Below are 12,695 nucleotides of genomic sequence, written 5' to 3' on the forward strand. Positions count from 1 at the left end.
AAAAAATTGTTTCTTTGCATATTGTTTATTCTTAGCTAATATGTACATGTGGCAAAAATTCAAGTCTTGCAAAAGGGATTATGATAAAATGGTAATATCTAGTCTCTCTCTACAACTGTTTCCCCCAGGGAAACCGTGTTACTAGTAGCTTGTGAATCTTATCAAAAGTATATCTAAATGTACTTCAAAATGCTTTCATGTAATGGATAAAATAGCATCATATTTAATTGTATTCTTAAAAGATACTTTTGTCTATGCCATATTTCAGAACGAGCTATTTAATAGACATGCTAAGATTTTTTAATTAAAAGTGAAAGGTTATAAAAGATCTTATTAATTGATTTTTTTTTAGTATCTCTTACAGGCACTGCACGTTAAAGACAACTGGTTTTGATTATATGGTAGTTCTTGAAGGACCTTAATTTCTTTAGAACACGGAATTACAACTTTGGCAGCAATTTAATAAAAAAATCTGAAATAAAAAGCTGATCCAATGATTTCAGCTGGCTAAAAACATTCTAAGATGTGATTCATTTATTATGTATGCTGTGTTTGTCCAGAAGCTTCTTGCTTTCTTTTTACCATGCTGTATTTCATTAACACGTAACATAATTTTAACAACAAATATCAACAGATTTTTTTTTTTTTTTTGGTAAATTTTCTCAATTCCAAATTCAGAATAAGTATTCCCACTGCACTCTTCCCAGGCCATCTCAGGATTCCCTAGGATCCACCTGGCACCTACTGAGTATGAATCCCTAGTGAGCTGTAGCATAACCTGCAGCTCAACAAAATCTGGTGGCATGTCTTAACTGTATTAGTATCAGTATTATGTTAAGTGAAATGAGCCAGGTATAGAATGATACATATTGCGGGCACTCACCCGTATGTGGAAGCTAAAACAGTCAATTTCATCCAAGCAGAGAACAGGATGGGGGTTACTAGCAGCAGGGAAGGTGAGGAGGGGTGAGGGTAGAGTTGAAGGTACAGCCGGATAAGAGGAATCTGTTCTAGTGCTCTGTGACATTGCAGGGTGACTGTAATTAACAACAATTTATTTTATATGTCAGAATAGCCAGAAGAACAGATTTCGAATGTCCCGACACAAGGAAGTGATAAATGTTTGAGACGATGGATCTATTAATTACCTCGATTAGATCATGACACATTGTACCCACGTATCAAAATATCACACAGTACCCTGTAAATATGTCCAACCTTTATGAGTCAATTAAAAATAATCATATTTTTAAAAATCTAGAAAAAAAACTTGAGAGCTACTGAAATTGGGCCCATTCAAATAGAAGAAAAATGAGAATCAAATATATTTAGACAATATATTTCACATTTCAGGATATGAAGTCAACAAGCGTTACTGCCTTGTCTGAGATTAGTTTGCTTACAGTGCCAGGCAGGTGTCCACACAGACATTCAGACTAAGCTCTCAGAGCACAAAGCAATGGCATGACCTCCTTTCTAGGACTCACCTTGAGATTTTTAATTCCTTTGAATGACTCAGACATGCTCCTATCATTCTGGGCAATATTCCTGAACCTTGGATAGCTAGATATTTAAGAACTTCCTGACTCAGGAAGCCCAAACACACTGACCAAAAAAAAATACATTCTAGAGAAATAATCTCATTGAGTCTACAGTGAGGCTGGTATAGTTACCAGTTTCAGACCTACGGGCAATTTATCCATGTTGTTGACTATAAACAATTGAAGCTTCATGTTTCTCTGAGGCCTTCAATTAGAAATGACAGCAATTCTCTCCCTTCCTGACTATGACTACACTGACTAGTTATTTTTCTTCAATTGAATTATTTTGTTGGCTCTCACATTTCAGCAAGGACATATTTTATATCGAAGACAAAAATGGATTTTGTTAGAGTTATAAATAAATTCACATTTTAAAACCATATATTTCAATTTATATATTTTTGTACTATAAAAATACTATAATCAGTAATTCCGATAAGCAAATAGAGGTGATAATCAACTTTAAAGACAGTCACCATGTTGTAACCTGGATCAATGTAAGTTTGTGAAACTCTTTTTCTTTTTTCTTTTTTGCAGTTTTTGGCCGGGGCTGGGTTTGAACCTGCGACCTCTGGTATATGGGGCCAGTGCCCTACTCCTTTGAGCCACAGGCGCCACCCAGTTTGTGAAACTCTTAAAGTTTGGTGAGTTCTAAATGTCCATCTGAAATTAGTTGCTTTTGAAAACAGCATTTTATCCTACTCCAATCCAACTTAACATAAGCCTAAGGTTGTAATTAATTTTGGATCAGGGCTCCTGAATTTCCTAAGTGGATTTTGTTTGATTTTTAAGTATAAATTTCATACCTAACCACCAAACCTAATGAGTTTCATTATGTGAAAAAATGATGCAAATATATAATCTTTGAGTGGCTTCAAATGTGAATTTAGACTATAATGTCAAAACAGTTACAGGGGATAAAATTGTCCAGCATATAAGAGGAAGCTTTGAACAGAAATATTCATACCAACTCTAATTAGTGATTTATCATAATTGATAAACTTTACTCTTGGCCGTGTGCCAAGAATATCTGGCTTGTCATTCAACAATTGTTTCTGATTCTTTCCTTACAATCTTAAAGTCTTAAACTAATTATATGCTTTGTATCTGAGTTAGCTGAATTAGAACAACAGAAGGCTTTATATGCTCCCAGATACAGCTGCCCCTTGCCTGAAGGCTAGATTCCGAGGTGAGTAAATAGGCAAAAATCATACAGAGGCAAAATATGCTTGGAATTCCCTTAGTATGACATTCTTCGTCCATTGTCTCTTAATAACCCCAGTTTTTCTTGAAATGTCAGGATGGTTTCCAAGGACTTTGGCTGAGCCAAGCTGGAGTTGTTGGCTTCTTTTAGGCCCCTATGGTATAGACAATATCCCACTGTTCCTTTATGAACTAGAGTCACACTCAGAGCTGCAAATACCCCCCACTTTAAGGGGCACATAAAAGCAAGGTCAATTCAGGTCTCTCTGGTGCTGTTATTCAGAAGCAGAAGATTACAGGCTGGGGGTGGGTTGGATAGGGTCCCACTACTTAGATTTGTTCTCTGCATCTCTCTTCCCAAACTTAGGTAGGTTAATTTCTGTGAGCTACATGAGCTTATGATAGGAGGATATTTTATTTGCTAAAATTGGCTCTACCTCTGTAAAAAGGATTTCTTTCACCCTTAATTAGTTTTGGGTGATAATGCACTTTTACATTGGTAATGAATTTTTTTTAATTTATTTATTTTTATTGTTAAATCATAGCTGTGTACATTAGTGCACTAAGGGTTACAATGTGCTGGTTTCATATACAATCTGAAACATTCCTATCAAACTGTTCAATGCAGCCTTCATGGTATTTTCTTAAAAGTTACTGTATGTAGGCATTTGTATTCTGCATTTAGTAAGCTTCGCCTTACCCATTCTAAGATACACTGTAGATGTGGCCCCACCCATCACCCTCTCTCCACCAAAACCTCCCCCCTCCCTTCCCCTTCCTTGGCCCCTTCCCCATAGTCTTGTGCTATAGTTGGGTTATAGCCTTCATGCGAAAGCTATAATTTAGCTTCATAGTAGAGCTGAGTACATTGGATACTTTTTCTTCCACTCCTGAGATACTTTGCTAAGAAGAATATGTTCCAGCTCCATCCATGTAAACACGAAAGAGGTAAAGTCTCCATCTTTCTTTAAGGCTGCATAATATTCCATGGTATACATGTACCACAATTTGCTAGTCCATTCGTGGGTCGATGGGCACTTGGGCTTCTTCCATGACTTAGCGATTATGAATTGGGCTGCAATAAACATTCTGGTACAAATATCTTTGTTATATTGTGACTTTTGGTCTTCTGGGTATAAACCTAGTAAAGGAATTATAGGATTGAATGGCAGGGCTATTTTTAGGTCTCTAAGTATTCTCCAAACATTTTTCCAGAAGGAACGTATTAGTGTACATTCCCACTAGCAGTGCAGAAGTGTGCCCTTTTCTCCACATCCATGCCAACATCTCTGGTTTTGGGATTTTGTTATGTGGGCTACTCTTACTGGGGTTAGGTGATATCTCAAAGTAGTTTTGATCAGCATTTCTCTTATGATTAAGGATGAAGAGCTTTTTTTCATGTGTTTGTAGATTGTGCATCGGTCTTCTTTAGAGAAGTTTCTCTTCAAGTCCCTTGCCCACCCTGAGATGGGGTCACGTGTTCTTTTCTTGCTAATACGTTTGAGTTCTCTGTGGATTCTGGTTATTAGACCTTTATGGGAGGTATAACCTGCAAATATTTTCTCCCATTCTGAGGGCTCGTTACTTGTTTTTCTTACTATGTTCTTGGCTGTGCAGAAGCTTTTTAGTTTGATCAGGACCCAGTAGTGTATTTTTGATACTGCTTCAATTGCCTGGGAAGTCCTCCTCATAAAATATTCACCCAGGCCGATTCCTTCAAGAGTTTTCCCTGCACTTTCTTCAAGTATTTGTATACTTTCATGTCTTAAGTTTAAATCTTTTATCCAGTGAGAGTCTATCTTAGTCAATGGTGAAAGGTGTGGGTCCAGTTTCAGTCTTCTACAGGTTGCCAGCCAGTTCACCCAGCACCATTTGTTACATAGGGAATCTTTTCCCCACTGAATGTTTTTAATTGGCTTGTCAAAGATCAAATAACGGTAAGTAGCTGGATTCATCTCTTGGTTCTCTATTCTGTGGCAGACATCTACTTCTCTGCTTTTGTGCCAGTACCATGCTGTTTTGATCACTGTCGATTTATAGTACAGTCTGAGGTCTGGTAGCGTGATTCCTCCTGCTTTGTTTTTATTGCTGAGTACTGTTTTGGCTATTCGAGGAATGTTTTCAAGATCTTTAAAATATGACAATGGAGCTTTAAAAGGAATTGCATTAAAATTATATATTGCTTTGGGTAGTATGGACATTTTAACAATGTTGATTCTTCCCATCCATGAGCATGGTATGTTCTTCCATTTGTTAACATCTTTAGCTATTTCTTTTCTTACAGTTTCATAGTTCTCTTTGTAGAGATCTTTCACGTCCTTTGTTAGGTGTACTCCCAAATATTTCATCTTCTTTGGCACTACTGTGAAAGGAATAGAGTCCTTGACTGTTTGTTCGGCTTGGTTATTGTTGGTATATATAAAGGCTACAGATTTATGGGGGTTGATTTTGTAGCCTGAGACATTGCTGTATTCCTTGATCACCTCTAAGAGTTTTGTAGTAGAATCCCTAGTGTTTTCCAGATATACGATCATATCATGTGCGAAAAGTGAAAGTTTGATCTCTTCTGACCCTCTGTGGATACCCTTGATCGCCTTTTCTTCCCTAATTGCAGTGGCTAAAACTTCCATTACAATGTTAAAGAGCAATGGGCAACCTTGCCTGGTTCCTGATCTAAGTAGAACTCATTCCAATTTAACTCCATTCAATACGATATTGGCTGTGGGTTTGCTGTAGATGGCCTCTATTAGTTTAAGAAATGTCCCTTCTATACCAATTTTTCTTAAGTGTTCTGATCATGAAGGGATGCTGGGTATTATCAAAAGCTTTTTCTGCATCAATTGAGAGAATCATATGGTCTTTCTTTTTTAATTTGTTTATGTGCTGAATTACATTGATAGATTTATGGATATTGAACCAGCCTTGAGACCCTGGGATAAATCCCACTTGGTCATGGTGTATAATTTTTTGATGTGTTGTTGGATTCTGTTTGTTAGGATCTTACTGAGTATTTTAGCATCAATATTCATTAGTGATATTGGTCTATAATTTTCTTTTCTTGTTGGGTCTTTCCCTGGTTTGGGGATCAAGGTGACATTTGCTTTGTAGAATGTGTTGGGTAATATTCCTTCTGGTACTAGTTCTTCTTTAAAGATTTGGTAGAATTCTGACGTTTCTGACTTGATACACTTTCAAAATCTTTGAAATACATATGGCATGTGGGGTTCTTTCTCTTGTCATTACTGCAAAGAGTTTCAGTTCATTCTATGAAAAATAATGGCAGTGCCAAAGTACAGGGAAATGCAATATAAATACAGACGTTGGAAAATACATACACTTGTTAGGAAATATCTTTTTCCTTCCTTTCTTCTCAAATAAATAGGTTACACTACTATTCTGTAAGATACAGAGGACCATTAAGAAGGGTGTGCCTATTCTGTTCTTTTTAGATTTGTTAAGTTTGTACCAGTTTCAAGCTCATAGCTTTAATTGAATCTAAGAAAATACAAGGTGGAAAATTTTCATAAATGAAGCACTAAGAGACTAACACCAAGCAATTAAGCAAGGAAGTTAATTGTGAACATCGCCATTTTATGCCAAGAATCAGCTGAGCTTTATCTAGAGCAATTTTCTTTCACATGAAGGCTATAACCCAACCATAGCACAAGAATATGGGGAAAGGGCCAAGGGACGGTAATGGGTGGGGCCACAGCTACGGTGCATGTTAGAATGGGTACAGGCAAAACTCACTAAATGCAGAATACAAATGTCTACATACAATAACTAAGAAAATGCCATGAAGGCTACGTTGAACAGTTTGATGAGAATATTTCAGATTGTATATGAAACCAGCACATTGTACCCCTTGATTGCACTAATGTAAACATATGTTTATTATACGAATATACTTCTAAAATAATTTTTACTCAGTGGAAAATTACCATTATGCCTTACAGTGCCAGGCCACCAGGCTAGTTCCTGCAACCCCTTAGCCTATTTCCAATTTATACTTTCTCCCTGACTGCTTTCATTCAGTCCTGTGAATTTAAACACTCTCTGTATGATAATGACTCTCACCGCTGAACCTCTAGCCATAACTGCTTTCTGATGTGTCTGGTGTATGCCCCCCCTACACCTGAAGTCTGATAGGCATCCCAGAATTCTTTAGTTCTCTCAGCCTAGTCTCTGTTAATCAGTACCACCACCCACCAAGATTTTGCTGAAACAAAAATCTAAGACGTATCCTTGATTCTTATCTTTCTCTCACCTTACCAGCAGATAATTGGTCTCCTTCCACAATACACCCTCCATTCATTCATCATCACCCTTGTCCAAGCTGGTGTTATCTCTCCTGTAGACGACTGCAAACACTTTCTACTATTTCCTTTCAGTGCATTCCCCAGACAAACAAATACCCTATCCTTCTTGAAGCTGCCAGAGTTCGATTTAAAAAAATACAATAAAATCACATCACTCCTCTGCATAAGTTCTAAAATCTAGGGGCCATTATCTTGAGAGGAAAACTTGGCTTCCTTCCGACCTCATCTGATCTCACCTCCCTCCACGCCCAGCTCTTATCCCAAATCACTGTGCTTCTGGCAATTCTTCATCAGATCAAGCTCAGAACCCCTGTGGGGCTGTTTCAGTTACCACTGCCTTTGAAAAGCTGTTAGCTTTCACTCGGGAGTAGCTGCCCCCTGTCACTCAGATGTCAGTTGAATTCTTCCCTCCTACAGAAGCCTTGACTGGCCCTTCCAAATTTAGCAGACCACTCATCACCATGTTACATTTTTTGTTTAACAAACAAGTCATTTATTTTCTAGCTTATGAAGCAAAACTCTAAGCTGTGAGTCCCTAACGATGAGAGCTGAGGCTTCAGTATTTGGTTATTGTTTTAACTGCTTTGCCGTTTAGCTCAGTGCCTGATAGATGGAAAGTATCCAATACATTGTTAAGTAAATGGAGAGATGAATGAATATTATAAGAGCAAAAGCATTTTCATTTAAACAATAAACTTGGATTATAATGGCTGACCAAACCAAGGTCTCTTCAAAGGGTCAAAGTTGTGTAAAAGTGATACCAACAGGTAAATTCCTGTTATTTTTATCAATTTTGCTATATTTTCCCTTAAGTTGCCCTGTTTATAACTCTATTTTCTGCATTTGCTTAAAGTTATCTCTCCTTACTCAAAGAGAGCAATTTTGTCTCACAATCTTGAATAGCGATTTGAACAAAGACACTGGAAAACTTTGGTTGAATGAGTGAAAATATAAGGTATAGTTGAAAATGATTGATTCAGGTCCTCCCAATTTGCAGTGAGGAAATAAAAGCACTCTTCAGTGGTAAAAGGGGGCCAAGTATTTCATACTAAGGATTTTCGATCATGAATCTCCCTGTGTGTTCCTGTAACTCAAATTCTCTTAGACCAGAGAGAAGCCATTGCAAACATTTTGCTTTAGTGTTTGCTTTCTGCAAAATGGGAATTAAGGGAAATAAACCAATTAAAATTTCTTTTTTTCCAGCAAGCCCAACTTGAGAGTTCAGTAATTACCACCAACTGATTATCATTCAAGGATAAATGGACACAAATAAAAAAGTAAGAATGACAGAAAGGAAAACAAAACAAAACCAGAGGGGCAGTCACTGTGCCACTCAGGATAAGACTTCTCTTGTTTTGCAGAATTTGTTCATAAAAGCTCTGAAGTCTGGGGAAATGCTGCTGGGCTAGGAGAGGTAAATTTTGAAGCTTAGAGGTCTAAGGAGAAATTCATAAAATGCAGTGGAGAAATTAAGTTGAACAAAAGTGCAATGAGGCGTGGTTAAACCAATTAATTAAACAGGTTTTCATATGTATATAACCAGGTTGCTCAAGAATTAAAAGTAAATCCAAGATTTAAATGAGTATTTGGTATTCAACAAAACACCAAACAGTAATTTGCAAAAAAGTCGTACGTTTTAAAGTAGTGTTCTTTGATGAATTCCTTCCTCATTAATCTTAAAGAAACTAGACTTTCCATAATATGCAAAATGTCTTAGGCTTTGTTTGATTCTCCTGTACAGTCTTCTGCCAATTTCAAAACCATGGAACTTGCTAGCAACATGAAGGGTAACCAGGTTTGTTTTTCAGTGGCATGTCCACAATTTTCTATACAGTAATGAAGATTAAACTTGCTTCCTGCACTGGCAGCCTGGCAGATGTGAGATTATCAAATGCAAAAGCTAGAAGTCACAAAGACAGATGCTTTATCCCTTCAGAGTGACAGAAGGAAACTTAGCTCCTACAAACCTCAGTTCCCCCCACCCCGGTGACAATTCCTTGGCACAATGTCTGACGGGGACACCTTCTCAAAAACGTAAGTATGAACACTAGAAGTGGATTCCAACTTGATGGCCAAAATGGCTTGTTTGGAACTTTAAACACACATTTCCCTCAAAACTATATATATTAAAAAAATGAAATGGTTCGTGGTAGGTTTCTGGATGAGGCTCCAAAACCTTCATTTACCATAATATTTCATTTGCAAATTATCCTAATTGTATGCTGCTTAAAGTTTGCAACTGGCCCTGATTTTCCCTGGACTTTCCTGGTTATGGCACTGAAAGTCCCTCCTATTGGGGAACCCTTCAGTCCTGGACAAAACTAATTACAATTCCTTAATTAGGAAGCTAATCATTATTGATTCATTTTTCTGCAGTACCAGGTACGTTCTTAGGCTCTGGAGATGTTAAGAACAAATTGGATATGGCCCTTGCCTTTCAAGGAGATAGATGAAAGAACAAGTTTCCACAAGCCCCATGCTAAATGTAAACGTGGAGGTTTGGCCAGGATGCCGGGAACACAGGAGGTGGACGCCTCACAGGGCTCCGACAAGCTGACCACTGAACTGCATCTTAGAACAGGCATACAGCTCAAACCAGGGCCTTCTACCTAATCATTCTGAACATTTCCATTTCTGACCTCCGTACTGCTTAAAGATCCATATTAAAATGCCATCCCTTTCAATTCCCTTCAATGCTGTTATTTGAACAGATTTTGCATAACTCCTGATATGCATATAATCTTTATGGAATTGCAGCAAAACCACAAACCCTTGAGTTGATGGCAGTTCTTCCCACTCTGGGATGTATTACTAAAATCTACTTTTAAAAATGCAAACTGCCTGCTTGCTTTTTCTATTATTCAGAATCCATTTTACAAAAGAAATGGCTGGAAAAATACATTAAATTGAAAACAAAATGAAGGTCATTATAAGTAATGTCACCCTAGCCACAATACGGTGGTGGTTACCTCAAAGTTAGCGATGATAAAAATGCTTCCTAAAGCTTGTTATCAAAGGGTTGCCATTCTGTTTTTTATTCAATAACTAACTTAAAGTAGTCTTGGCAGGCCTTTGTCACTATGGCCAAGGCTATGGTGAGAAGATGTTAAGACGCAGACTGTTTATACCACCAAAAGCTTTGGTGCAACCCTCCCTCATTTCACATGGATATTTGGTTTCCCACCTGGGGGAAGAAGCAAGTATTTACAGACTCTGCAGGGGAGAAGGTGACTTATTCCTGGACAGACTGTAAGCACCATGGTGGGAAGGGACCACTTGTGTTCTTCACTGCTATGTACCCAGCCCCTGGGACACAATTGATGCAAAAAATGGCTGAGTAAATAACAAAATAAATTTGTCTTCATCCTGCATTTCCACTGAATGATTATTCAGTCTCTGAAAGATTCTAGAAACTGGGCAATTCAAAAGCGGTGGGGGGTGGCTGAGGGATCAAAAATTACCTATCTGGTATAATAATGCTATTCAGGTGGCTGGTAAACTAAAATCCCTTATTCACTACTGTTTAATTTAGGCAGGTATCATAAAATCACTTGAACCCCCTAAATCTACTGAAACTTAAACAAAAAAAATTGAAAAGAAACCCAACAATCCTCTTTGCCACCAGCAAATTAAGGTTCGGAGTCAGTTAGTTACAATACGGGACCCAAACCACATGATTTATTCCCGTCAGCCTCGGATTACCTTCCTAATCTTGGCTAATGACCTTGAAGATATTGTATGGAAATTTACAAAGAATGTGCATGTGATTATTATAAGCCATCCTTGCTCTGAAAACGATGTCTCATACCAGGCTTTTATCATGAATTTATAGAATCATCTGCTACAATTACTATGTATCCTAAGCCCCATAGATAATTATAAATATATGTCAGATAATGATCTCAATTGACTGCAAAGGTTCTTAGTAATTTTGAGCACTCAGACAAAGGAAAATACTAAAATCCTCACTTCTGTGTATTTTTGTTTTACATTTTGGTCACACTATACGCACATTTCTACACCCATAACACTTGTTAATGCATAATAATCTCCACTGTGGATATACATTTAAAATTCAATGACAATGTAGAAGCAACAAGTCTTTTTAAAATTGCTTTTTCACGTTCTGTTTTTCGTTTTTACCTTTGAAGTTTACTACACCAGCTGCAGTTGAAGCCGATCTGAGAGGATACGCAGGGACCACAGCCATTAAACTGCAGACATGCTGGAAAATAGAAGAAAGAGAACAAAAGATTGCATACCCCAAATAAAAATCACCGTCTGTCCCCAAATATACTCAAAATGCCCTTGCACGGCAAACACAATTATAATGATAATTATATAATTAAGACAATTATCATAATTGAACAGATTAGATCATCCAATTTGCAAATCATTTTTCCCATCTACATTCACATAGTAACTTACTAGGCAAGGGGGTCATCTCCACAGCCGAAATGTTGGTAATTTTGGACATTTGTAGCTCTACTCGGTGGTATTCATAAATTGTTCTTCTTCGAACATCTATAAAAACAGAAATTAAAAAAAAAAAATCAACTTTGATTTCCCCACCTATAAAAGGTCAGCCATTTAATAAGAAATGAAGGTTTATATACGTGGTCCTCATATACACAAAAATCACTACCAAGAAGGTGAAAGTATTATTTAGGGCCTCAGCTATCTCACTCACTGAGCAGGCCTCCAACCCATTGTCACCCAAAGTATACTAAAGATTTTTGGGGATACACTGACATATTTTCAAAGCATTTGATACATGAAATCAAGAAGGTAAGATGACAGCATTTCTCCCAAACTAAAGCTACAGTGTTTAGGAATAGGTAGCAATTAAAAATGTTTCACAGTCTAAATAAAGTTAACATCAGAATAACAATGTAATTGCTTAAACGTTTAGAATAAATTCCTCGAATAAAAGTAAAACATATCATATAGCATGGTGACTATACTTAATAATACTTTATTATATTTGAAATTCAATAAGAAAACAGATTTTAAGTATGGTCACACATACACACAAATGATAACCATGTGAGCTGAATAATGTGCAATTAGCTTCCTGGTAGTACACTTTTCTCAATGTCAATTAAGAGAATAATTATTTTTCTTATTTGTCAATTATACCTCCAAAAATCTGTAGGAAAAGAGGAACTCATACCGTTTAACATACTATATAATATCTAACGTAGGTTAGTAATCAGCAATTATATTGTGTGATGTAATTTCATTCACAAATCCATCAATGCCCCCAAGGAAGAGGCTAGATGGAGACTTTGATGAGAACTTTATTAAAAGTCAGAAAAATATAAACAAGCATATTTTACAAGAAAACAAAACTTTTAAATATACCTAAACCTCCGCCCTTTTAGCCTGATACTAAATATAAACAGAAAAGTAATGTTATCAGTGCTTTATTTCACTCTAGGAAACCTTATCATGATAGGAACACATTTCATGAATAATGTCATATCTATCAGATATTATTTGGGAACCTATAAGTTCTTTTTAAGACATCATAGTATTCAATTTCTGCAAGTAATATGCCCGTGGTTAATACACACTCTGGAATAGCCTGTCCTGGTTCAAATTCCAGTTTTGCTACTTAGTGACTGTGGGA

General features: G+C 36.9%; 1 protein-coding gene across 1 annotated transcript in view; it reads right to left on the reverse strand.

Annotated features, from left to right (window-relative positions):
• The window catches only part of PLXDC2 (plexin domain containing 2), a 370,639-nt gene that overhangs the window by 70,658 nt on the left and 287,286 nt on the right, over positions 1-12,695 (reverse strand). Inside the window, exons 8-9 of the mRNA XM_053572952.1 lie at positions 11,492-11,587; positions 11,207-11,288 (exon numbers count right to left, since the gene is read on the reverse strand). Coding sequence (XP_053428927.1) covers positions 11,207-11,288; positions 11,492-11,587 — 178 coding nt within the window. The remainder of the gene's footprint in view (positions 1-11,206; positions 11,289-11,491; positions 11,588-12,695) is intronic.

Source organism: Nycticebus coucang, chromosome 20, assembly GCF_027406575.1.
Source record: "Nycticebus coucang isolate mNycCou1 chromosome 20, mNycCou1.pri, whole genome shotgun sequence".
Taxonomy (NCBI): Eukaryota; Metazoa; Chordata; class Mammalia; order Primates; family Lorisidae; genus Nycticebus; species Nycticebus coucang.